This window comes from Anopheles coluzzii, chromosome 3, assembly GCF_943734685.1.
Source record: "Anopheles coluzzii chromosome 3, AcolN3, whole genome shotgun sequence".
Classification (NCBI taxonomy): Eukaryota; Metazoa; Arthropoda; class Insecta; order Diptera; family Culicidae; genus Anopheles; species Anopheles coluzzii.
Window position 1 is genome coordinate 93,125,250 of NC_064671.1, and position 26,793 is coordinate 93,152,042.

General features: G+C 48.5%; 3 protein-coding genes across 8 annotated transcripts in view; 1 reads left to right on the top strand and 2 right to left on the bottom strand.

Annotated features, from left to right (window-relative positions):
* Positions 1–10,223, bottom strand: part of LOC120956576 (uncharacterized) — a 29,357-nt gene extending 19,134 nt beyond the window's left edge. The window contains exons 1-2 of one of the 2 annotated variants that reach the window (XM_040378174.2): positions 8,957–10,223; positions 365–1,751 (exon numbers count right to left, since the gene is read on the bottom strand). In XM_040378174.2, the coding sequence (XP_040234108.2) occupies positions 365–1,520 (1,156 nt within the window). In that variant the 5' untranslated portion in view covers positions 1,521–1,751; positions 8,957–10,223. Of the gene's footprint in view, positions 1–364; positions 1,752–8,952 lie in introns of both variants that reach the window. The other variant, XM_040378173.2, reaches the window with a different exon arrangement.
* Positions 10,224–11,928: 1,705 nt separating this feature from the next.
* Positions 11,929–17,094, top strand: LOC120956583 (probable cytochrome P450 9f2). Of its 4 annotated transcripts, XM_049608549.1 has the most exons (3): positions 11,930–12,258; positions 12,709–13,978; positions 16,793–17,094. In XM_049608549.1, the coding sequence occupies exons 1-3, from the start codon at positions 12,047–12,049 to the stop codon at positions 16,946–16,948; spliced, it is 1,638 nt and encodes a 545-aa protein (XP_049464506.1). In that variant the 5' UTR covers positions 11,930–12,046; the 3' UTR covers positions 16,949–17,094. The 4 variants fall into 4 exon arrangements, with proteins under 4 accessions (XP_049464508.1, XP_049464506.1, XP_040234116.2 ...); XM_049608551.1 differs by lacking the exon at positions 12,709–13,978 and having other exon boundaries at positions 11,929–12,258; positions 15,523–17,094; XM_040378182.2 differs by lacking the exon at positions 16,793–17,094 and having other exon boundaries at positions 12,709–14,260.
* On the bottom strand, positions 17,022–21,536 carry LOC120956577 (helicase POLQ-like). 2 transcript variants are annotated; one of them, XM_040378175.2, is made up of 5 exons: positions 20,873–21,534; positions 18,117–20,791; positions 17,664–18,047; positions 17,463–17,597; positions 17,022–17,393 (listed from the first exon to the last, which is right to left on the bottom strand). In XM_040378175.2, exons 1-5 carry the CDS (start codon positions 21,237–21,239, stop codon positions 17,322–17,324), a joined length of 3,633 nt encoding a protein of 1,210 aa, XP_040234109.2. In that variant the 5' UTR covers positions 21,240–21,534; the 3' UTR covers positions 17,022–17,321. The 2 variants fall into 2 exon arrangements, with proteins under 2 accessions (XP_040234109.2, XP_049464504.1); XM_049608547.1 differs by having other exon boundaries at positions 17,463–18,047; positions 20,873–21,536.
* Between the last annotated feature and the right edge of the window lie 5,257 nt (positions 21,537–26,793).

Here is a 26,793-nt window from a genome sequence, read left to right on the forward strand (position 1 = left end):
GCTACCGCCCGGTCCGATTCGGCGATCGTGAGCTGGTGCTCCTCCAGCTCGGCCAGTTGTTCGCTGAGCGCTTCAAACTCGGCCGACGAAGAGGAGAGCAGGTGTTCTTCCATGTTTTTTGTTGTTGCTAACAGTACTTTTTCCTGTAAACCACCCTCGAACAACAAGTACCGCTGGCGTTGGTACACTTACACTAACCTAACCTAGCTTGCTATGATGCAAGTTGCGGAACGGATTTTTGGGAGGGAAAGATGACAGCGCAAATGTATCATGGCACAGCTTGCTGCACACATCTGTTATTTGTGTCCGAGAATTGCTAAGCGACGAACCCCCCAAACTCGAAAATGGAAATTAAAGAACTCACCATCGGTATTGTGCCTGCTCTCCGTTCGCTCATCACCCGTCACCGTCTTCCTTTCGGGATTGTGTTGAGCTCTCCGTTCACCGCCATCGTTCGTCGGCTTTGGACCAACGACCGACCTGCGCAGGGACGCACCGCGCCGGAACGCGTTCAAAAACTGCGTCCGTTTCTGTTTCGGCAGCGTGCAGAAATGCTTGATGTCACCGAACTTGATGCGATCCTCCTGGTACAGCTCACCAAACGACACACCACTCTCACTAGCCTCACCGGCCGCCCGCCGTCGCACCTCGCTCGGTTGATAATACTGTAAACTTTCACCCACTTGCTCTGCTTCCCGCTTGCTTCCGTTCTGACACTCACTGGCCAGCTGCAGCACCGTCTCGCTGGCCGGGCGATCCTCACTCCCCGCACTAGCACTATCACTGTCATCACTCATCGCCGTCGCCACCTCATCATCATCATCTGCGTCGTCCTCGTCCACACCACCGTCCATCTCGTCCAGGTACGCGTCCAGCTCGGACAGATAGTCCACCACCTTCGCGTTCGGGTCCTCCAGGAAGCTTTCCACAAATTTCCTATTCAGCTGCAGCTTTTTCTTCTTCAGCGTGCAGTACGCCCCACCGAACGGGCCCTTCTCCCGTCTCACGTCGGCTCCATTGCTCGTGCGTCGGCCCTTCCGCAGCGTGCAAAAGTTGCCCAAACTTTCCGGCGCCAGCTGACCGGAATCCTGCTCTTGCTCCTCCTCTTCCGCCTGTTGCGGTTGTTGCTGTAGCTGCCGCTCACTGTTGCGCCGCTCGCAGAAGTTCTCGAACGTGCTCATGTTCTGCTCGTACAGCAGCAGGCTCCGGTTCGGCGATTCTTCGGCCAGATCTTCCGCGGTCGGTACCTTCCGGAAGCTGCTGCTGCCGCCAGCGGCGGTGGGTTTTATACGACCGCCCACACCACCCATCGCTGGGGCGGGTTTTGCGGGCCGCAGTGTGTAGAAGTGGTCACCGCCAGTTGCACGCCAGCCTGCGACGTGCTGATGCTCGGCTGGGTCTGGCCGGGTTCGTGCCGCCGGTCGCGGCAACGTACAGTACTCCGGGATGACACCACCATCGTTCGCCATCGTTTTGGCTGTTGATTGTGAATTTGTAAGATGATTTACAGCTTCCTCCATCGGTTGGGCGGTAACATGGATGCGATTTTGTGTGTTTTGCTCTGCCCCGTGGGCGGTAGAAGTTCGCAAAGTTCTGAAGTAGTTCCTAACCCGATCGACACGTTAGCACCGGGTCGCTTCGCACACTGGTGCTATATTGTAGCCACGTTCCGTACCGATCACTTCCTGCTGCGTCAAGTTGGCTGTCGGTGCGTTAGCGCGCATCGTTCGACAAGGAGATTGCTTTTAGTTCTGAAATAGAAAAACGAAAAAAGAGAAACTCAATGTTAAAATATAAGAGTTATTGCAAAAACATTGTAATGCTAACGTCTCCTCTCCCTCTGTCGCTCTCACACAAACCATGTCAATGTCAATTCAAGCACAAACATTACGCTCAGCCCAGGTGTACGCGCGGTTGGAAACGCGGAAATGGTTCGCGACTCGATTGAAGGAAGAAAAGCAAAACCATTCCAAAAATTACCCATCGAAACCGACACACTGTCGAAACGGTTCATTGATCTTAACAAATGATCATTTTACATTACCATTGCGATGGAATAATGTATGACATATCTGGGCAACAACACAGCGAGGGGGGAAAGAAAAATCAACAACATGTGTTGAGAAGAAAGCTCCCATCATATCGTGAAATCGCGATCAATTAAAGCGCCATCGTAACGAGCAGTTTTCCTTTTGCTTTTTTTTATTTTGTTTGGCAGACAGACAGTTTCCCTTTTGCTTCTCGGTGAGGAGCGGGAGTTCACGACGATCGAGCCAACCGAATTTTCATCATAACGAAATCGATCGTTTCTAATATTTGTTGAATGAGGATGATGATGATGATGATGATGGGGTGAAGCGTTTTCCATCTTTTTTTTTTGCTGTGTTCCAATCGATCGATGCCGGTTGATTTTCCATTCCACGTACGCGGAGTGCATGGTGATGACGACGGCCAGAATAATGGACAATGGTGTGTTGTGCGCGATGCACACACACCTTCGCTTTCCACATCGCGCGGCTACGGTTCGGTTGAGAGGTTTTTCCCGCCGCAACCACAACGGCGGCCGGAGACAGCTGCACAACATTTTACCATTTTCAACTTCACCTTCAGCCCGCCATGCGCCATGGGGGATGAATTTCAACCTCATCGTTTGCCCCCCTCCCCTTTGACTCTCCGCCTAATAGGCTATGCATTGCGGGGCCCCTCGAAACGGTATGTGTCGCTCGCTTGCCTCCGAGACCGAAAACACACTGAACCGTAACAGGAAATTATTTCAGGCACGAGCGGGACACGGTGGCTAGCCTAAGGGGTGGTACGGGGATGACGCCCGGTCGAAAGAAAACATGAAACGCGAGCCGAGTTCTTGCCGGGGCCCCGTGGGGCCAGAGTGAAGTGTACACTTTGTGCAACAATGATGGCAGCGAAACGAAAAAGACCGTACCGTACGTGTGTGCAGAGTTGCATATGCATTTGAGGGGAGGAGGGGGTTCTTTTTTCGATTTCGCCGCTGGCGCACTCCCGTACCATTGTCACGCTCGGGTTGGTTCTTTACGGTTTTACACGTTTGTGGAATTTACAAAAGTGAAACAAATGTACAAAGAGTGATTTTTGTTCTATTTTTTTAAAACATTGCCTTTTTACAAACACATATACTTAATTGAAACATGTTTGCAATGACAATAACAGCCTAACAGATGTGTCTAGATTGCAAAATAAAAAAGAGAAAAAAAAACACGAATTGAATAAAGACACCATCTAGCAGCATTGTCGTCGAGCCTGAGTCTTTCCTGTTTCCTGGAGCCTACAACGAAATCCTATTAACCCCAACCGTAGTCCACCGAATACAAAACGAACCCCCGTTAGCCGTTTACTCTACGCCCTCTCCTCCAGTCGCATGCGTATCACGTACCAACGAAGAACGATTTGATTTGTCCACAAGCGACGAACCCGGCGCGTGCTTTTCGAGCTTTTTTTTCTCTCTCTCTCTCTTCCTCTGTTGAACCCCTTTTTTCCCTGACCGGAAATGAGTATTTCGGTAAATTCTAGCACCTATCGCGTGTGTGGGGTTGCTCCCTTCCAGCACCACCATCCTCCTCCCGCCACCAGCAGCTTAATGAATGGCGGAAATTGGGCAGAACATTGGCATAATCATCGAGCTGTCCTTCCTGTATCGCTGGACGGGATGGATGAATGGACGCAGCGCATAATAAAAAGGCCTATTATGGGCTAGAGGGTTCGCGGAATGCGCGGAAACACAGACCAGTCCAGAACGGTGGCGGCGTGTTGCAAGGAGGTGAGTTAAGAAGGCTCTCGTGTCGTGGCATATGGTGCACAGGGCTGTCTTTCACTCAACGGGCAGAATGGAAGAAGGGAGAAGGACAAAAAATAATCATAAGCTCACCCAGAGCCGGCCCCCGTAACGGTACCGTTGGTACGGTAAGGGAGCGGAGGTGTGGTGCAAATTTCACCCGAGCAAGTTTTGTTTTTCCTTTGCTGAAGAGGCTTTTTTCTTCCCACTGTGCCCATCCGCCGGTTCTCTTTCCACCACTCGCACTTACTTCACGAAAAGGTTTGGTGTGTTAGCACCTACCGAGGGGTGCTGTGCTGTGTACGTGGTTAATGCATTTTTCCCCGTTTTCCCTTTTATGTGGGGCTTCTTTTCTCCGGGCCTGATCTTAAGCGCCGACGGGGAGAGCGGGTGAGGTGTAGGCGCGCAACGAAATGGCAAACAACTAATCGCTCTGGCACTCGCTGACCTCGTTCGCGGGACGTTCTGCACCGGCGCAAGAGTTATGTGAAAGTTAAATCAAATAAACAATTCACTCGCCACTCGATTAAATGTGGCCTTTTGAAGCTGAAGCTTCAACAAGCAACGAACCTCTATTGATAGTTAAAAATCTATTTTTAGTTGATTTTCCCCTATTTCCTCCGTCACTGGTTTCAAAATTCCCCCCAAAAAGACGTAAAAGAGGCTTCAGGTTGAAACCGAAAACCATGAATCACAACCGGATCGAACGCCGACTGGGGAAAGATGCGTCACAAAACATATGATCGGGAAGGCCTGTAAAACGAACACGTCACCCGGTGTCACTACGATGCACTTTTCTTTCCCTACAATGACTCTTTTCCTGCCTGCACCTTCCTTCGTTGCTCATTGAAATGTGATGCTTTCCCACTCACAGTGCGCGATTCATCATCGCTCGGGCATGGCTTTTGCCAGCATAAACTAATAACCTCCTTAGCATTGGAGGTAAGTGGTGGCCAGTGAAGGTAGCAAATGGTGGCACAGCGCTCCACCCCCCAAAAACCCTACAACACAGATAAGCGTGTTGTGTTCACACACAGGGAGCGGGCAGGCAGTGCCTGTTTGCAAACGTGCGACACGTTTGCTTGGCTGGTGTTGTTATGCGGGCCCTAAAGGAAACGTTTGCGGTGGTGACAAACACCCCAAAAAAACGAAATAATATGCCCAAAATGCAATTACGCAAAACTTACCCCACCCCACCCCACTTCCTCCCACCGTCGCGCACCTTGAGAAGGGGGTGCTTGCCCGTAGATTGTACTTGTCTGTGTGTGTCGAATGGTGAAAAGAAAGAGAGAACCTTGAATTTAATTTTGGCTTCGCGACACGCCATGCAACAAACGGCCGGGCGCGCGCAGGCCTACAAAACCCAAAACCCACCCGGTACACCGACCAACGGTTGCAGTTTGCTGTTTTACACCACCGCCGCCGCTGCTGTCTCTCTTACGTTACTGTTTTGTTTTTTGTTTTTTTGCTGCTGCTTCCATTTTACCAACATCAACTTGGGTGTGCAACGACGCCGTGTGTAATATATGTGTAACTGCGCGTCCTTGGGAGTGCAGCGAATTTGCTATACGCACGCACCTTTTGCGCTTTTGCGCCAACCCCGATTGCGCGCACACACACACACAGCCGGGAGAGGGAGAAGCACTCCCCCACCAGTAAGTAAGATCGTTCAAAAAGAATAAAATTCGAAAACGGTTTCGATGAGTTATTTAAGGCAAGGAAATGATGGCCTTTGGGAGAGAAAATTGTGATTAAAATTGCTCAATTGTAGAGGAAAAAGCATTGGGAAAAAGGGAAAATGTGGAATTGATTATGGGTAAATCTACTTTCTTATTCACTTATTTTCGAGCTCCGGGCGTGGGCATCCGGGCTCAATAAAAGTGAGTGAAAAACGCTTCGGTTCATCAAACATTGAATGTGTTTTCATAGTATTGCATTAAACATGTCTCAATTTCGTATCCGGAAAGCTTAAATAACGAACTTCTCTGTATGAATTGATATAATACAACCACACATGCAATTGCAATTGCACCTTTTCTCTCTATCGTCCCATCACACCACGACAGTGGGGGGCAATCAAAAAGAAAGCAATCAGGAAGGAAACATTCTTACAATCTCCACCCGTCCGCGCATGTGTATGTCGTCCTCTTTGTGAGCGGTAGGGTTATTACATTTTCTTATCACCTTCCCCCCGCTTCTCCGACCGCCGACACACGACAGATACAACTTAGCGCCAGAGCAGCAGCACACAAACCCCACTGAGTGAGGCCGATTTTATGCTCGCGCGCATCATAAACCCGGTTCCGCGTGGCCTAGTTTCGCCGTGCCGTGTACTAGAGGGAGGTGTGCGGCTACGCAGGGAGAGGGAAAAGTGTTGGCCCTAATCTAAATACGGCGCTCAAAACTGAGATGGGGGCCACAGCGAGCAGCAAGTAAATACAACAACCAAAAAAAAGGTACAACGTCAAATAAATGATCCCCAAAAAAAAAGAGCGTTACATGCAGCCGAATCTCAAACAGGCCTCGCAGGGGGGGTTTTACAACAGCCTCCGATGCCGTTTCCTTCCGTTGTCATTTTTTTTGTCTTTTTTGGCGTTTCATTTCTCCGTAACTTTTGTTGGCCAGATTTAGACACCACGTATCTTATATTTTTTTATCGGTCCCTCTCTCCATGTTTGTGTTGCTTAACGTTAATTTTATACTCTTCGGCGGGGAGGCATTTATATTTCCTTCACGTGCTGTGTACTGTGTGCGCGGCGGCTTGTGCTGTTTTCTATACGTTTTGCTTCGGACTTTTAATAACCCATCAGTATCTGGGCAATTTACTTTGCAGCTAGCGCAGCCCGGCAAGAGAGAGAAAAAAGGGAAATTTTGCGGAAGCTAACAATAAATTGTTTACCAAGCGCCTTCAAAGGGAAAGTGGACGGCGGATGCAAAAGGGCAGAGATTGGAACCGATGCTATTAACGCCTCGGGATGACTCAGGCGTAGAAGGAGAGATGGCCTTCACAACGGGGCAACGGATAAACCACGCGCGATGATGACAATTCGGTTTGATCGATGCCGGGAGGCAAAAGAGAGTGTCTTGTGTGTCTTGTTTTATCATCGTCAAGATCGTATGCCGACACCTCTCCGGTACGACCTACAAGTGACTCATGGCGGGACTAAGGCTTGCACAGCAGGCAAATGGTGCTGACCTTATTAGGGGCTGGGACGCGGATATTCACTGCGTACTCACACACTGGTTAGAGCGATTGCCTCTTTATCGAACACAGGTGGTGATCTCTCAACACAGGTATTGGATTGCCCGAAGCGGAAGGTGCTAATTCGGCGAGGAATGTAAGGTAGTAGCTTATAGTTCATTACGTTTTTTTAATGATGTAGACGGGTTTTATTCATGTTGCTGAGAAATTGTACCCAGAGAGCAGTGACAAGGTATCCAAGAAAGCTGAAAGATCTAAGGCATCTAAGGCTTAAGTAGAGGCAATCAGCAATCACAGAGAATGTAAGACAGATGATATTTCCATCGGAACAAATTCCAGAGGTGATCTAGAGGATCTTGCTGATGTATTGTAGACATAGAGTAGACTATCAGGGTATAAAAGGTATCTGAAAGATCTAAGAGATCTAGGCTGAAGTAAAAGCAATTACAGAGCGAAAGATAGAGGATATTTCCAAATGAAGAAGTTCTAGGCTCTACAGGCTCCAGAGGCTCTAGACAGAAATTCAAAGTCTATTAACAGCCTATAAAGAAAGATTTTTCTGTGATCTTCAGAGTGTCGTGACTCTTGGCGACATTGACCTATCGCGGACTTATGCAAGAGAATCAAACCACGTCCGTTCTTTACAGAAGCCCGCCGCGTCTACCATTACACCATCAGGTCACTCCCCCCGAAGAACGTTGTAGGTGCTAACCATTCAAAAACTGAACCAGAGCAGTTCAGACACACCAACCAAAAACAATGGGACAGACATAACGCACCCACACAGAAAGAGTTGTACCTTTACCTAGCAAACTTCAAAGCGGCTATCTTTCATTTCCGAAAGTCCCCCCTCCCTCTACCTAGACTGTTCATTGACCTGATTTTTAGCATTTTACGCAACAAACATCTCCATAGCTCCACACTATTGTCTGCTGACCCTCCCCGTCTGACTCTGTTCCGTGTCCAAAGGGGTGGAAGGCTTCCGTTACATTTGAAGACATCAGCACGAGGTACTGCTGCTGCTGCTGCTGCCATTTGGAAATGCTCTGTGCGCGCCAGAGCGCTACTGGGAGCGAGATGCCATTCACCAGATAAAGCGTTTCGCTTAGAACAACAAAAACTGAGGGTAAACCCTTAAGAAAACACCAACACACTCTCGGTTGGATATGCTCATGGACGAGAACGCGATCATGTTCCGCCCGTTCCGCGGTTCTGCACGATAACATGAAACAAACACTTCACCACCACGGCTTCTGTGGGTATATTTCTGGACCGAAGGAAAAGGCCACAGTGCGAGAGAACGGTCTGGCAGTAAACAGACAAACAAAAACGCTAAAACAACCAACCCCCACCATCCCCTGTGAGTTACAACGGTGTTCTCCCCCCATTGGTGGTTAGCCCAGCGAACCCGAGCGAGATTGGCCAACCAAATCTCGGTCGGTTTCGGAGTGATTGTTCGGTTCGCAGCAGCGATGCTTCCCCATTCACCCGGGCGCGGGTTTTGGGTTTTCCTGTTTTTCTCCTTTATATTGGGCAATAATTTTGGCAAAACCTTTCAAAGCTACCTGACTGCCAGCATGCTGGTCTTTTTCGGGAACCATTACACACACATACACACAGACAGACACCAACATCCAAAGAGACAGAGTAAATGGTTGTTACCTGATTCTGGACCGGAGGAGCTGAGAAAACCAACAACAACAAAACACAACTACGAAAACCTAAACCGGTTCGATGGATCGGTTTTCTCTTCTCGGCAAACCCAGCAAAAACCCACAAACAAACACACAGAGAGCGAACAACTGCGGTGTGCCGTGGTTTTGGAGTTGAACTTCACCCGGGGGTGACACATCCGACAGACACACCACTACCCTACCTACTACACACTACTGGAGGGAGTTGTTGGAGTTGGGAAGGTTGCTTAGGTTACGGCACTACTTACCCACCTCGAGACAGTTTACGTTGATCGATGCTTGGGTGTAACTCCACCACGATCACTCCCCACAGGCGCACTAATTCCCAGCGATGCTCTGGAAGATGCGACACTCGACAAACGCAATCGCTTCACCGTTCGCTTTATCAAACAAACACAACCGAGTGCTGGCAACGTCGGCACAATCTACGTTCTTAACAGGGAAGCAGCGGTTTTTGTACAGAATGATGCCGCCACGCCACCAACACGAACACTCACGCTTGTTGCGAAGATCCGAGAGTCCGATAACGGATGAACTCCAACTCCGTTGCGCGCTAGACGGACAGATTTCAGACTCAATCCGCTTAAAGGCTTTCGTACGTGACTGACGTGACTAGTGCGCTAGAACTGGACACCATTCCACCCTTCATAGCCTACTTTGGGGTACACTTGTGGAGCGGGAGAAGCGATTCTTCTACAGGAAAATCAGCCCCAAAACACGTTTGCACATGAAACACACAATCTAGCTTACACTTGGCTTACTTTTTTTTGTTGCCTCCCCCGTTTTGGGTCTTGAGATCTTCTTCCCGAGGCACACACACACACATACGCGCTTGCGCACACACTGGCAACCATGCACTTTACTGCACACACCTGGAGTGGAAGGATTGCAACTCCGAACACACACACACACACACACTCACTCGCACACAATCGTTTTGTGATGCACACCGGACGGAAGCGAGCAGCGTTCAAGTAACGTCAAAAGGTCGTTGAATTCTGCTTCACCAATTCACCAAACGCCAAACAAGAAACCATGCGGTTGCGTTCGTTGCGGGTTTGCAAATGAATGAAACCGCTCCTTCACTTCCACGCAGTGGGCGATGGATGTTCCCCAGTTTACTGCTTCCGAGGATCGAAGTACTAATGTGTTGCTGCTGCTGGGAACAACAACTGTGTCCACAAGAAACGCGACCCTGTGGCACCGCGACCGCTGCTGTGAGCTGCTGCTTTGTTGCGCGCACGGCTACCTTTTCGGTATTGTGAAGACTTGGGCCTGTGCAAGAGCCGTACGGGTGCCCGTCTGCTGGGTTGTCTCTTGCGGGTTCCCCTTCCTTCCCGTTACCATTCCATGCTCAGTGTGCCATGCTCGCAGCGCAGTACACTGCAACATAGCCGCCGAGATCATGCTCACGCGCGCTCTCGCCCCGCAGCATTAGCATACACTGCACACATACACGCGCGCCTGTGCCTTCTCTCTCACTCTCTCGCTTTTTTTCGCCCTTTTCACCCCTAAGCGCGCAGCAGAGCAAGTGCAGCCGACTGACTGGAGTGCCCGCGTGCGATCGCTAGAGTGCGTGAGCGAAATACTCTTTCTCTCCCACTGTCTCTTTCATGCTCACCCTCGCTTTACGTGCGTGGGGTGTGTGTTGGTGTGTGGATTCACGCATTGCTATGGTTTCCTGGTTCGATCGTCTAACAACTACACACACACACACACGTGCGGCTGTACGCATTTTGCCTCTCTGTGTGATTCCTGCTTGGGAGAGGACGCACAAATGGCAAAGCAGTAGAGAGGAAACGATTTGAGCATAACTTCAACAATTCAGTGAGCTGACAAACATATGCTGTGAGTCAACAGAAAACGGTAAAACGCCTACCAGAATGGTATGAAATTATGTTGCGATATGCTAGGAAAGGTGTTTATAGGAAGGCAGAGATGTCAAACTAGCATGGTGACACATATTGCAGGGGTTTTCAGGGGTTCTGGTACGTTTTGGTGAATCTTATATGACGGGAAGTTGATTCTATGGACAGATACCAATTGGATTATAAATTACAACCGCACGTATACGATTGCTATTGGATTTCGGATGAGCTTATCCAAACAGGGTGCAGTAGAATTAAGATTCACTAACGCGATAGCATTATCACCGGCGCGCCTAAAGTATCACTTTCTGTGCGAAAGAGTCAAGAAAGTGTGCCAAAACTATCAAAAACCCTTCAAAAAACCGTGTATGGTAAGTTTGTGGAAATATTACTTCTAGTAATAATATGAATAATTCTCTTCACATTTGCGGCTTGCGGGCCAATGAAAAGTGCGTCCATTTCCTTTTTATAGGGTTCGTCGACCTATCTCGACGGGAATTGAGACAGATCTCGTCCTTTAAAAGGTATTGGTTTCAGGATCATCAAGTCGTTTCAATATCATTCCTCTTACTAATACTCTTAGCATTGAATTACGTTTTAAAAATCACAAGAGGAAGCTATTCCGTTTACGACCTCTTGAAGTCACGCTCACGACAATCGATCGTAACTTTACCGGAATGAAATTAAAAGTGTCCCACTAACAAAAGATAGCCGTTATCAGCACTGCACTACTGACCGGTAAACAAAAGTCATATCCCCACATCTTCCCCACTACGATAACTTTTATCAATCAACAACACCGCAGTTCACAAGTGTCTAGTCGTAACCAGTTTAAACATTGATCGTGCCGATATGGCAGAATCATTGGCACCCCCCCGATTCGTTGTGTTGGTGAGTGACAGTTAATATTTTGAATGGGTACGAGAAACAACCCCATCTTCCGTCTGTTTCATCCCTTACTTAAAGCTATTGCTGATTTCCTCAAAAGGTAATACCGATTCAACAACAAAATCCCCGCATTCAAACAGCCCCTTGCCGGCCCGCAGGTAAACAAAGCATACGCCGTCACATGCGCACCACCCCACGCGAGAGGAGACGCGCACCAACTCGCGTGTGATTTTTGTTTTGTTTGATTTTCTTTTTTTTCGGACAAATCTGCCCGTCATGCTGCCACCACACACACACACACACACACCGGTACGATTTGATGGACAATTCGCGGGTCGCATAATTTCCGCAGCTTCCTTCCCCCTCTCAAGCGTCCCTTATCTAATCGCACATATTACTCAAAAAAAAAGCGACACTCGTGTGCGTGTTTGCGGTGTGGTGCAAACCGGTTCAGGTATAAAAGAGGCCACACTTGCCACGGGAACGGTTCAGTTGGATGGTAAATTTTGCACAAGCGTACATCTCACCAAGAACTACCCGTGATCCCTGAAGTGTGTGACCTAGCAAGGGAACGTCCAAGGGCAGGATGGAGATCAGTTTGATGGTGCTGGTGCCGCTGGTGGCCATCCTCGGCTTCATCTATCATTACATTACGAAGGGAAATAAGTATTTCCATGATAAACCGATACCCTCGTTGGCGGCGGAGCCACTGTTTGGCAGTACGCGGCGGCTGATGATGAAGCAGACTTCGTTCCATGATTTTGTTATCAGCATCTACAACAAGTACCCGCTGGTGAAGTAAGTCGGAACGGGAAGAAGAAAGGTTCGACAGTGCTTATTTGTTTTATCACATTTGCCACACGGAAAGAGATAAAGTGAACGGGCAATCGGGCCCGGGTTGTGTTCCTTTTTTGGCGAAAGCCGTACGTGATCATTTGTGGTCTTTAGAGCAGTGGGAATAGAGCCTAGATGCCACATTGTCGAAAGGAATCCATGATACCACTGCCAGGTTTATGTGATCTAGATTCCAAAACGTGCGAAACCTTTTCAAGTCTTCAATGCTATTCTTATCAGATGTACGAATTAGTTTTCAGTAGTGAGAGTGTCTTGTTCTCACATCCATGACTAAGCTATTATTCAAAACACGCCACCTGAAATCAGAAAGGAAATACAGTGTTATTAATTTGATATCATAATTCCGATTTAAGAGAACTTACTTCGTTTCGATTCTCCTTTCCCTACCCACAGAGTGTTCGGTATGATCGACACAATGCTGCCGATGTTTGTGGTGCGCGATCCGGAGCTGCTCAAGCGGATCGCAGTGAAAGACTTTGAGTACTTCATGAACCATCGGCCAGTGTTTGGCAATAACGACGATCCCCATAATGAGGCCCTGTTCGGCAAGACGCTGATTGCCATCACCGACCAAAAGTGGCGCGATATGCGAGCGACGCTCAGTCCCGCCTTCACCGGCAGCAAGATGCGCCAAATGTTCGAGCTGATCGTGGAGTGCAGCAGCAACATGGCCCAGCATTACAAGGAACAGATCCGCAGCAATGGCGCTGGCTCGCGGGAGCACGAGATGAAGGATGTGTTTACGCGGTACGCCAACGACGTTATCGCCACGTGCGCATTCGGCATCAAGGTAGATTCGCTGAAGAACGCGGACAACGACTTCTTCGTCAATGGCAAGAAGATGATGGCATTCAACCGACCAATCGTTATGCTGCGGATGATGGGCTTCCGGTTACTGCCAAAGCTGATGAACTTCTTCAATCTGGATCTGTTTGATCGGGAACAGAGAGTCTTCTTCACTGAGATCATCAAGGATACGGTACGAACGCGTGATGCCAATGGTATTGTTCGACCCGATATGGTTCATCTGCTGATGCAGGCTCGCAAGGGTGCGCTCAAGCATCAGCGTGATACGGAGGAGCGTGAAGAGGTGAAGGGTTTCGCCACTGTCGAGGAGTCGGAGGTGGGTCAGACACAGGCAAGCAAGGGTATGCAGATGACCGAGCTGGAAATGATAGCCCAGTGTTTGATCTTCTTCCTGGCCGGGTTCGATACCGTCTCCACGTGTCTTACGTTCCTCGCCTACGAGCTCACCGTCAACCGGGACGTGCAGGACAAGCTGTACGAGGAGATCCTTCAAACGGACAAAGCGCTCGGCGGTGGTCCATTGACTTATGATGCGGTACAAGGCATGCAGTACATGGACATGGTCGTGTCGGAGGGACTGCGTATGTGGGCTCCAGCCCCTGCCACCGATCGGTTGTGTGTGCGAGACTACGTGGTAGATGATGGCGATCGACTGAAGTTTACCATCGACAAGGGTACGGTAGTGTTTATCCCGATCGCAGGTCTGCACCACGATCCACAGTACTATCCGAACCCGAGCAAGTTCGATCCGGAGCGATTCAGTGTGGAAAATCGGGACAAAATTAATCCGAACACGTACCTGCCGTTCGGCATTGGTCCGCGCAACTGTATCGGATCTCGGTTCGCTCTGATGGAGGTGAAGGCCATCATCTACTACATGTTGCGCGAGTTTTCGTTCGAACGCACACCGAACACGCAGGTGCCGCTCCGGCTAGCAAAGGGATTTGCTGGCATGCGCAGCGAAAAGGGTGTGTTTGTCGAGTTCCGGCCACGTTAGCAAGCTGCTCAGTGATCTTCCGCTGCAAGATCCTCAAAAGCAAGCCTGCTGAGAATAGGTATAAAGTATTAACATAAAGTAGCATTTAGGGAATAGACAGTGAGGCAATTTTTAATTTACAATAAAGTAATTTAAGCCGAACAGTTTCCGAATATTTGCCTTTCGAGAAACCACAATCACCCTTAAGTGCTGTTTGAAAGAATTACTTAATTTGAAGGTATTTGAACAACATCGTAACCAGTATTGTCGAAGCGAATATAAGTGAATGGTGATTATGGTTGGAATTGGTACCAGTACAATGCCATCTTCAGATTCATCCCCTTAGTACTACGTCGCATCAACCAACCAAGCTCTCCCAAGCATCAGCAAAGCCTTCTCGGTGCGTATGCAAAATACTCCGTCAGATGTAAAGTGCGCATATTCATTGTATCGCAGGATACGCACACGAAGGATACTTCATATGCGTTGAGCACATTGAAGAACGTTTTATAAATGTAATTGTTTTGAGTGATAAAACATCATATCTTATTAAGATAACAAATAAATGGCCAAAATAAACTCATCTGGTATGACACTTTCTAGCGCCTCGATTTTCCTGATTGCCAATCTACCCGTCATGCTGCTCGATTACTTCTGAATGATCAAAATTGACGCTATTTTTGGAATCCAACATCCTCCCGGTGGTCCTTATCTAATCATTGTTTTCGTTACAAATTGCACTCATATGTGTGAGTGAGTTTGCACAGGTATAAAAGGGACCCCACTTGCCACGAGAGTGGTACAGTTTGGTCGCCAAAATTTAGCAAACAACACGACCTACAAGTGATCTCTGAAAAGTGGTACCTACTAAGCTCTCGAGCACAGAATGGAGATCGATTTAACGGTGCTGGTGCCGCTGGTGGCCATCCTCGGCCTCGTCTACCACTACATTACGAAGGGAAATAAGTATTTCCATGAAAAACCGATACCATCCTTAGCTACCGAGCCACTGTTTGGTAGTACGCGTCGATTGCTGTTGAAGAAGACTTCTTTCACCGATTTTGTTATCAGCATCTACAACAAGTACCCGCTGGTGAAGTAAGTAACACGTAACATCGCAGCTAGAGTGTGTCCATCAGTGCAGTTGTTTTATCTCTTTGTGCATGTGAGCGAGATAAAAGGAACGCAAGATCATGCAGCTAAGTGATATTCTCCTTTTTTCGCAAATACACGCAGGGTGGGATTTCGGTTTGATTGGTCTTATGGGATTTCTTTCAAATTAAACTGCTTTTCTTAGTCAAATCACTTGATTCATAACTTTGTTCATCACCTAAAATAAACAAAAAAAGATACATTAATCAAACGGTGTCGTGGAATGCATTGGCAACTTACTAACATTCTTCCAATTCTTCGTCGTTTTGCAGAGTCTTCGGCATGATGGACACAATGCTGCCGATGTTTGTGGTGCGCGATCCGGAGCTAATCAAGCGAATCACTGTGAAGGACTTTGACTACTTCATGAACCATCGGCCGGTGTTTGGCAATAACGACAATCCACACAGTACGGCACTGTTCGGCAAGACGCTGGTGTCGCTTAACGATCAAAAGTGGCGCGATATGCGTGCGACGCTCAGTCCCGCCTTTACAGGAAGTAAGATGCGTCAAATGTTTGAGTTGATCGTGGAGTGTAGCAGCAACATGGCGCAGTATTATAAGGACCAGATCCGCAGCAATGGCGCTGGCTCGCGGGAGCACGAGATGAAGGATGTGTTTACGCGGTACGCCAACGACGTTATCGCCACGTGCGCATTCGGCATCAAGGTTGATTCGCTGAAGAACGCGGACAATGATTTCTACGTTAACGGTACGAAGATGATGGCGTTCAATCGACCGATTGTGATGTTCCGAATGCTTGGCTTCCGGTTACTGCCAAAGCTGATGAACTTCTTCAATCTGGATCTGTTTGATCGGGAACAGAGAGTCTTCTTCACTGAGATCATCAAGGATACGGTACGAACGCGTGATGCCAATGGTATTGTTCGACCCGATATGGTTCATCTGCTGATGCAGGCTCGCAAGGGTGCGCTCAAGCATCAGCGTGATACGGAGGAGCGTGAAGAGGTGAAGGGTTTCGCCACTGTCGAGGAGTCGGAGGTGGGTCAGACACAGGCAAGCAAGGGTATGCAGATGACCGAGCTGGAAATGATAGCCCAGTGTTTGATCTTCTTCCTGGCCGGGTTCGATACCGTCTCCACGTGTCTTACGTTCCTCGCCTACGAGCTCACCGTCAACCGGGACGTGCAGGACAAGCTGTACGAGGAGATCCTTCAAACGGACAAAGCGCTCGGCGGTGGTCCATTGACTTATGATGCGGTACAAGGCATGCAGTACATGGACATGGTCGTGTCGGAGGGACTGCGTATGTGGGCTCCAGCCCCTGCCACCGATCGGTTGTGTGTGCGAGACTACGTGGTAGATGATGGCGATCGACTGAAGTTTACCATCGACAAGGGTACGGTAGTGTTTATCCCGATCGCAGGTCTGCACCACGATCCACAGTACTATCCGAACCCGAGCAAGTTCGATCCGGAGCGATTCAGTGTGGAAAATCGGGACAAGATTAATCCGAACACATATCTGCCGTTTGGCATTGGTCCGCGCAACTGTATCGGATCTCGGTTCGCTTTGATGGAGGTGAAGGCAATCATCTACTACATGTTGCGCGAGTTTTCGTTCGAACGCACACCGAACACGCAAGTGCCGCTCCGGCTAGCAAAGGGATTTGCTGGCATGCGCAGCGAAAAGGGTGTGTTTGTCGAGTTCCGGCCACGCAAGCAAGCTGCTAACTGATCCTACTACATAAGATCTGTTAGGAAGCAAGCCTATTGTCGATATTAATCATTACTAAGAAAAAAAGAAGCAATTAGGCAACTAACAATGAGTGTTGCTCCTTTTTTATTATTTACAATAAAGCATTCTGAGTTCACTGGATGAAATAGTTCTATCAAAAATAAGCAAACAGTTCACAACAACAATTAACAAACGCTTTGCTGATCGCGCGATGCGCTTGTCAGTCCACTCTCGCTGGATGGCGCCTTGGGCTATCCCATCAACAACAATTCTCTATTGCTAGTAAGTACAATTGTCTAAATTCCATTCAGTTCAAGCTGACACTACTCTGTCTTTCTGAGAGAAAGTGTAGAAAAATGTGGGGAAGGAAGTATTAACGGTTCAGCTGCGACAGATACTCCTCTGCCTGTTCGCGGAGTGCATCCACCTCCTCCAACAATTTGGCCTGCAAAATACAACGGAACCGGTTTAAACACGATAACTTTCTAAGCAATATTCAGCTAATGTCTCCTACCTTTGCACTGAGTATCAATTGACTGGCGGCGCGATAGTTGAGATGTTCGATTGTTTCCACCAGTTCCCTCGATGTGGCCCGCGCAATCGATGCCAGTGTGGTGTATCCTGCCCGAAACAGTTGTCTAGCGCGACCCTGGGTTAATAAAAACATACCATTAAACTGTACGCCATATGGCAACGCACCCTTCGAGCCGCTTACCAACTTCACCGAGGGCAGTGTCAGCAGCGGAAGCAATTCCAGCTTGCAGTAGTGCGTCAACCGTTCCGTCATGCCCGTCAGCAGATGCTTGAAGGCCCACAGTTCCGGAATCTCTTCACACATGCGCAACAAACTGAACGCTGTGCCGGCCGTACTCGTCATGAGAGTTTGCAGCGATCCGGCATTCACGTGGTACCGGGAGGCCACTTCCGCGAGGGGCGTTTGCTTCCACAGCTCGTGCACGATCAGCACGCGTACGAAGCGCATCATCTTCGACACCATGTCACCGGACGCGACACGTCGCGTGAGAATCTTTGCAATCAGCCCATTGTTGATGCCGTACCGTTCGGCTATTTTCAGCTGCTCGTTCGTTAGCTGATTAACCTGTTTGGATGTTAGGATAGAGAAGCCGAATTAGAAGTATGTTGCAACACCTTCTCAGTTCGGTCTTACCAGCACGATAAAGTCATCCGGCTTCAGCTGCACCTCCCGACCGTCCTCAAGCAGTATTAGATGCAGCAGATCGTACTCGTCCAACACACACAACCGTTCGCCGAGCACCTTCATCTCGTCGTAGAACCGTACCGCTTTCTCCATATTGAAACCCGCCCTTATTGCCGCCTTGCCGAGTCGATTCACCTCCAGCGGGCTTGTTCGCTGGATCGTCTTGATCACCTTGCCCGGATGGGCGGCCGCCTTATGTACCCGCACGAACGTCGGCCCTGCAGCACCATCGTACGGTGCGCAGCTTCCCGTCTTGGTCGGACTTCTGTCCTCCTCCACGCCCGTGCCAATTTCCACCAGCATGTTGGGTGGATTGCGCAAACAGCTATCATGCCGCGCCTTGATCGCGTTGCCCTGGTACAGCTGTACGATCGTTTCATCCGTAACTGCTTCCAGATCGATCGAACGGCGTTCGGCCTGCTGGGCCAGCAAAGTGCAGCGCACCAGCGCCTGCAACGCATCCCGACTCTCACACAGATCCAGCCCAATGGCACTCAGTATGAGCGACTTAAAGTACGCCCGATCGTCCGCAATCAGCGCAGATTCGGCAATGTCCATCGGAGCGCACAGCATCTCGCACACTTGCGGGATGTCGCGCTGGGCGCAGATCAGGATCGACTCACCGGTTTCTCCGAATCCGGCCCGTCCCGCCCGTCCCACCATCTGCTTGTAGCGGCTGAGCGACAGGAAGCTGTTGCCTATGTAAGGGGAGCGTATGATGACTCGCTTCGCTGGCAGATTAACTCCCGCTGCCAGTGTAGAGGTGCAAATGATCAGCGACAGGATTCCAGCACGGTAGGCATCCTCGATCGTGCGCCGCTCGTCCTGCGTTAAGCCGGCATGATGATAGGCGACACCGACACGGAACGCTTGCGGCAGCACCGGCGCGATCGAACCGTCCTCCTTGAGCGATCGTATGATCTGTTCCTTCTCCTCTGCCCGATGTTCCGCCAGCCGGGCCGGAAGATGGTTCGCCAGCAAGGCGCACAAACTTTCACACTTGCTTTTCGTGGGACAAAACACCAGACAGGAGCTTTCCGGGATCACTTCCAGGATCAGCCGCACCACATGGTCGGTATCGAGTCGGCGCAACTCCTCCGAGCAGTCCGCGAACTCGAGGGCACGCTTCTCGCCGAACACGTTCTCGGCCGAACCACCATCGGCCTGCCCCTTGCTGCGCACCGCGTACAGATCGTCCCCACACTTGACGAACTCTTTCAGCTCGACGGGCCGAAAATCGCGGCTGTACACGTCGGCCAGCATGAAGCGGGCCACCTCCGTCAGATTGCCGATCGTAGCGCTCATGCCCACGATCTGTATGCCAGCCCGCAGCACCTGCACCTTGGTGATCATCATCTCGAGACAGGCACCGCGCCGCTGCTCCCCAATCATGTGCAGCTCGTCGATCACGATCAGCCCGATCTCGTTCGCCCGCCCAACCTCCACCAGCGAGTCCAGCAGCAGCAGCGCCTTCTCGATCGTGCACACAAAGATGGTGTTCTTTTTGCGACGCTTCCTCGGTGGACACTGCCCCTTGCCCCCGCTGTACTCCTCCAGCAGGAACTGTAGCTCCAGCGCGAACGGGCTGAGCGCGATCATTTTCTCCTGCGCCAGCGAGACGTACGGCACGATGAAGATAACATTACGCAGCCGGCAGATAACCTCGCGCAGCATCAGTATCTCGGCGACCAGCGTCTTTCCACCGCTCGTGGGCAGCGCGTAGATGAGATTCCGCCGCTCCTGTATGGCGGGCAGCGCCAAACACTCGCGCTGCCAGTCGTACAGATCGTCGATCCCGCGAAAGTCCCGCAAGATGCGTCGGACGGTGTTTGGTAACCCAAAAAATGGACCCTTCTCCAGGAAGAGCGAGGAAACCCGGGGCGCACCGTTGCCAGGCGGTGGTCCCATTCCAACCGCCACCGGCAGAAGAGCGGTCGTGTGGTGGATCTCCTCGTCCCAGTTAATCGCTGCCAGGCTGGACGATATCCGCGGCTGCGAGCCACCTCCGTCCGGGGCAATGTTCGTCAGATCGAGCAGCGTTCGTTCGCAGTTTTCGAAAATCCGCTGCACTTCGCTCACCTGCAACCGGTGCTGCTGGCTGTCCGTTACGTCCCGCGCTGGTGTGTTCGGTGATGACGGGCGACCCACACCATTCCGCCCGATCTGCGACCCCAGTATTGGATCGATCTTTTCCGAGGCCTCGTCCACGACGGACTGATCCAGCCGCATGTACTGGGAACAGATGGCATGGTTTGTAAACACCTCGAATGCGTCGTCTTCCAGCATTTGCCCCAGTGCTACTTGTGAGGCCGTGTGCATGCTACTGAGCCGTCGCATCTTGTCCCGGATGAAGTGATCGGTGCTCGTTTCCTGCTGACCGCACGGTATCACCACATCGAGCAGATAGTCCTCGTCTTCATCGTCCTCGAACCCGGTGGTGGTTCTTCGCTCGGAGCAACCACTGTCCTTCGTCGGGGACCGACTGGCAGCGGACCCGTTTGCATCCCGCTCGCCCTCCTCCAGCTCTGGCCCGTCCATGCTCATCTGCAGGACGAGAATGGGCCGTCCGGCAGCCGTCGATTTTCGGCGCTTCGGCGTACTGGCGACCAGTTTCTCCTCGATCACTGTTGGGATGGGAGTTGGGGTTGAATATTCGATTAGCTAACTAGACAACCAAATGCGGTCATACGACAAAAAGCAAATACCTCCAAACGAATGTGATCGTTTGCCGTGTTCTTTCTTCATTTGGCTCTGAGTAACGCGCGACGCAAGGAGCGACGGTGAGCCGGGTGTTTCTTTGGGAACTGGTGGCGGTTTAATCTGCTGCTCGATACTATCCAAATCGACGGCATTGAACAGCGTGTTGTCCATGTCCATCAGCTGGACGCTACTGCTGCTGCTGGCATCGTCTTTCCGCTTGCTCGTCCTCACCGCAACCGGCGCCCGGAAGTTGCTCGCCGCTGGGCTCGGATGATGGTGCTCCAATGGTTGCAACCCCCGGCGCGCTTTCGGTGGTGGACCGGCCGGAACACGGAAGCTCCGGTTGCCCAGCTTGGGTGCGCTTCGCGACATGATCTATCAGGCACTTTGGTCACAAATTATATACAAAGGAAACAAAAAACACTCACTGTACACAAATTACATGGTGTGCGCTATGTCTACTTTACATTGCAAATTAAATTAGAACTGTACACATGCATATGCCGGATTTTTTAGTTGTTTACGAATGTGTGGCAAAGGGAAAATGGCATTGTTTGGTCTGTTTGTTGATGCGGGGTACCAAGTGCGGGGTACAGGGAACTGGAAGCAACGCCTGACAGCTGTCACGATCGATCACGGTGGAATATGCTTCATCGGCACAAAGGACATTTTATTTTCGATTTCGGAAAAAAGTATCAAAAGGTTCATAATGTTGTTCACTTGTATGATATATTATATTTCATTAATTTCATAAGCTTTTTTGTAGAAACACTTTAGTTGAGGAAACGAAAAGAAAATTTGAGTTCATTTTCGTGATCATGTTGCGCAGCATCGCGCATGCAACAATGTTGAAACATTTCAGGTTATGAAATATTTCACCAAAGCATTAATTTCAAAATGACCGTTTTGAATGCATTATTTGAATTCAGTTTCAATATGACCGTTGAAAATGGAGCAGGGTGAACTTGCAACAGAAGAATAGCAATACGACACCATGATTGTACTGTTCTCAACAGAGTTTAACAAATGAAGCACAAAAACAAAATACAAAATATCCTTTATGATTACAGTTTATTTTCTCAGTTTTTATCATTCGTGAACAAAATAAGAGATATAAACGGGTCCTGCAAACATGATTACATAGTTGAAGCGTAAACGGTCGACGCAGTAATGTTTTCTAAAATGCTATCAAGCAAGCGTATTCTTCGACTTTCCCTAAGTTGAAACCACATACGGCATACAGAGAGACGCTACTATTATCGGCACCTGTGCGCATAAAGAAGGCTCTTTCTGGACCATTTGTAGGGGGTTCGACGCGTACTGTACACAAATATGCGTTTCTATACAAGCGAACACTACACTTTATCGGGAAACCATTTTACATATGATGACGATGACGAGAGTCGGTTAATTCGTGTAGGAATTCATCTTTTTTTCTTTTATTCATAATCATTTCTCGGTCCTTATAATAGAGTAGTAAGCATAACTAACCTAGGGCACCGTGCACGCACCGAGCAGCGACGCGACCGAGCAGTGTGTGTTAACGGTTTACATTATCAACAACAAATGAAAAACTAGTGGAAAAATAACCACACCCCACAAAAACCAACTTGGTGGTGGCAGAAATCTTGTGTTTCACGTAATATATAAATGCACCGTTCCTGCTGCTGCTGCTGCTGCTGCAATTGCGAAATTGCGTGATTTACCCCACACTCCCACGACGCAATTCTGATTTGCCTTTCCCCTGGATGCGCGGAAACATTGATCAGACACAGTACTTAAAACTTAATAGTGTGTACAAAATAGTATAGTTCAGCTTTCGTTGTGTGTTTGTTTTGTGTATCATCTCCGTTTATCGATTGTTTTATGCTGTTATGCTCTCTTCTAGTTGATATCTAAAAATTGGACAACTATAAATAGTGTAGGCTCTCTCTCTCACTCTGTTCTTCCTAAAGGCTCTGTGTGTTGAAATGCTGGCTGCTACTTTCGCGTTATTTCGTTGCTGTTTGTGTGCTGACAATTTGGTTTTGGTGTTCGTTTTTGTTATGATCGTATAAATTAATATAAATTCTCTTATTTAAGACTAGATTAACAAAAAAAAGATGGAATTTTTTGTTAAAAGAAACAAAGAAATAAAAAAAGAAGGATAATACGAAAAAGTCGTTTCCAAAACAGATCATTACCGAAAAAGAAAAAGATAAAAAAAAGTGTCTCAATAATGCAAAAAAATCATCATTTCCCTTCAAAAACTTTGTTTCCGCCCCCTCATTTTAAGTAGGTTGATGGTGCGCGCGCGCTCGCTTCCACTTATTTTGTATGTGTGTTTTGTTTCGTCCCTCGCATAGGAAATGTTAGCTTCCTTACCACGCTAAAATGCAACACCTAACACACGATCGCTTAGTCATTAATTCTTGTTTTTAGGTGCTAAGTGTTTTCCACTATCGTTCGCTCATTCCCTTTCACTCTCTCTCTCTCTCGCTCGCATTCATTCGCTCTATCCCATTCTCTCTAATATCTGCCCTATGTACATCCTTAACCCTTAACAGGAGACGAAGTACACACCACCCAACCTGTGCTGTGTTGTGTTGTTGTTTTGCATGTTCGCTGAATCCTTTCTAATCCTTTCTTTTAGTGTGTTCTAAATACCGTTTTCTACTTCTACTACAATTAGTATATTGTTGTTGTTTTTTCTTCAAAATCTTAACCCTTGCTAGTAATGAGATCTGCTCTAAACAATAAGTCTCGCGTGCTTTATGCTCTCCAATGTGTGTGAGAGAGAGTGTTGTGTGGGGTGGTGGTGCGCAATGTACGCGACCGGTTCCGGTCGGGGATGGGGGATCGTACTCCCCCCCCGCTATCCCTTCATTCCCCTCTCTCTCTCTCTCAATCACACACGAGGGGAGCCGAGAATTTCTGTGCTTATTGATTATAATATGTATTACTGGTTCATGTCGCTTTGTGTTCACCAAATTCTTCTTGAAATCTATCTGAACTCGATTGTTTTGTTTGTTTGTAACTTAATGCCTAAGTGTGTTATTTATCGCCTTTTCTTTAATGTACTGTTTAATGTTTGTTGTAATGGCATCGCTCGAACTGGTGTTACTACTGGTTGGTGTAAAAGTTGTTATCTTGTTTTCTTGTTTTGTATTCTCTTTTCTATCATAGTGCTGGAGAGAGAAGATGTGCGTATGTTTGTGCTAGAGTATGTGTGTAAGTGGGTGCGCGCTTTCTTCTTACTACGAAATCTGTTTTCCACCTTTTCTTCTCTTGCTAAGTAGTTACCATCTCTCTTAGTGGTGGATTCATTCATTTCCCTCTTGCTCTTCGTCCCCTTGTCCTTGTCCCCTCTGTCCACTAGGCTAGGCTTACATGCGACACTTACTACTTCTCTTTGGCAATAAAAATTAAACTCTAACGTAACATACAATTTTCTTCCCACGCTTTCTCTCTCTCTCCATGTGTTATACTTATAAACATAAATGGGCACCGTTCTGTTTTGCATTTATCCTCCCTCCCTTCACCTCCTTTCCATTTTCCACTCCTTTTAGTCTTTTGTAGTCTTTCGTTTTCTGTTTTAACTAGTGGTTATATTTCCGTTTAGTTTGTTTCATTATTTATCCGCTTTTTTTGTTTGCTATCGCTAGTTTTATCGCTCTCTGTAAGTCCCTCCCCTCCTTCATTCTCGCAACCGTTTGTTTGTGTGCAGTGTGCAATTTTTATTCCCTTTTTCTTCCCTCTCCGTGTTTTCGTAATCTTCAAGATTTGCATGTAAATAAATAAGTAGAAAAGATGGATGTGCAGCTTCTACCACTCCTGAAGTAGAACACACACGACAACAGCAGTTTAGACCGAAAAATGAAAACAGATTTACAGTACTGTTTAAACCAAAAGCTTTACCACCAGAGAGCCAAAAACAGATTCAATTTGGTCAGGTGCAAGCGGGTTTTGATTGATATGGTTATATGTGTGGGCATTCATGAAAAGAAACCCACCCTAGGCCTTCAGAGTGTGTCGATGTGCCCTTATCGTGCCTTAAAAAAACTGGAGCATTGCGCATTCGATGCACCTTTTTCTCCACTTTCCTTTTCTACACCATTTCCTCCTTCGTACTTCGTACTTCGGGGATGAATGATAATGGGTGTCGTCGTCCCGTCCCCCCGGGGGCGGCGGCGGTACAGAAGAACAACATAAGGACAGAACATGATGCAACAACATGCACCGCACCGGACAACAACAACGCACGGCGGGAGAAGAACACGGAGAGCATGGCGAAAGGTGCATAAAAAACAGACACAAAACATCGAGAGTGCGTTGTGTGTGCGTGTGTGTTTTCCCTCGGTTTTCTACTGACCCCGGACCACACACACCAACACACTAGTTTTTCTCACCCCTCCCTTGCAGAACTCTCTCTCTCTCTCTATACAGTATGCCCTACTACCCCTTACTACTGTGTAGAATTTAACGCGCATGGTGACGCACCATATTTTTCAACTACTTATCATCTCAAAAGCGTATGTGGTTTCCGTTTTGTTTTTGTTTTTTTTTGTATTTTTCCTTTACTTTTATCTTTTACCTCTTTCCCCCCCTCTCTTTACCACTCTCTAACATTCCCTTTTCCCTATTGAAACGTGTTTTTCTCAAAATTTGCAAGATAAAAAAAAACAGCTGATCGGACATGATCTTCAAACTAACGGAACTTGTATAAACAATCGCGTCCCAAAAAAACAGCAATGAATGGAAAAAAATAATAAACAGTCAATATATAAATGGTAAGAAAAACGTAACAGCTTCAGTACATGATTGATTAATAGCAAAAATTGATCGAAAGAACAATAAAGTAAAAAAATAATAATAAAGTGTCTCTTGATCTGCTAGATGAAGAGAAAAACAAAAGAATGAAAAAAAGCGCCAACAGCATGTCATGATGTAGTTGGCCGCATGAAGGTACGTGGAATTTTCCTCGCTGTGCGCGCGTTCGTAATATGCTAGATCTAGTTCATTGATGATGTGTCGCGCACTCGCCCTCTCTCCTGCCTGTTGTTCCCCCTTCCCTTTTCTACACCCGCGTGTGTAAGGTATTGCATTGTCGCAGATGGCCCTAATATTTACATTTGACAGCAATATCCCACACCACCACGAGGTGACAAAGCACCGGGGAGGGGGGGGGGGATAGGGATGATGGGGGGGGGGGAAGGTGATCGGTCGAAGCGCACACACTGGTGGTGACCGGGCCGTCGCTCGATCACGGATATCCGCAACACCTTCTGGGGCGCGTTCTACGAAAGAGTGGCGACAGCACCGAACCCTCTCCCCATCAGCCCTGAGATAAAGAAAAACAGTGCCAACTTCCTATCAGCGTTTCTGCTTCTTCTCCACGACTACCGAAATGCAACGCAACTCTCGCTCCCTCCATTCCTCTCTTACTGCTTTTCCTTATCTTTTGTATAGGGTGGCGTTTCTGTGCCGCACCACCAAGGTGCTATCGGAACTGTTATACGTCAAAAGGGGGTGTGTGTGTGGAAGAGTAAGCTCTAGTGGTGGATGGTGAGAGATGGATATTTCTCCTCCAGTTCAGTCTGTATGTCCCTTTAAATGCTATCGGGTGTTCTGTGTTATGTGTGTATGGTAGGTAGCACGGCGCGCAAGTGTGTGCGCAATGCGCACGTATTGACTTTCTCCCCACACCAAGGGCCTTTCCTTTCCTCACTTGTGCTGTCTTATTTCTCTCTCTCTCTCTCCCTCTCTTTCGCACTTTGTCGCAAACAAACATATGTGTTGTACATTGTCGCGCCCGCGTTATCGTGATATCATGAGCGCGGCGCAGTTCTTGGGAGCGGAACCCGCGCGCGCGCACACGCACGCCGCTCGTGAGTGGCTCGCCAACGCGCGGAGAAGGTAGTAGGTATGTACAACAAAAAAAAACCTA

Coding starts and splice junctions, on each gene's coding strand:
- LOC120956577 (XM_049608547.1), bottom strand. CDS start 21,239: ATGTCGCGAAGCGCACCCAAGCTGGGCAACCGGAGCTTCCGTGTTCCG. Junction 20,792..20,872: donor ACGATCACATTCGTTTGGAG/GTATTTGCTTTT, acceptor CCATCCCAACAG/TGATCGAGGAGAAACTGGTC. Junction 17,394..17,462: donor AATTGATACTCAGTGCAAAG/GTAGGAGACATT, acceptor TGTATTTTGCAG/GCCAAATTGTTGGAGGAGGT.
- LOC120956583 (XM_049608551.1), top strand. CDS start 12,047: ATGGAGATCAGTTTGATGGTGCTGGTGCCGCTGGTGGCCATCCTCGGC. Junction 12,259..15,522: donor AACAAGTACCCGCTGGTGAA/GTAAGTCGGAAC, acceptor GTCGTTTTGCAG/AGTCTTCGGCATGATGGACA.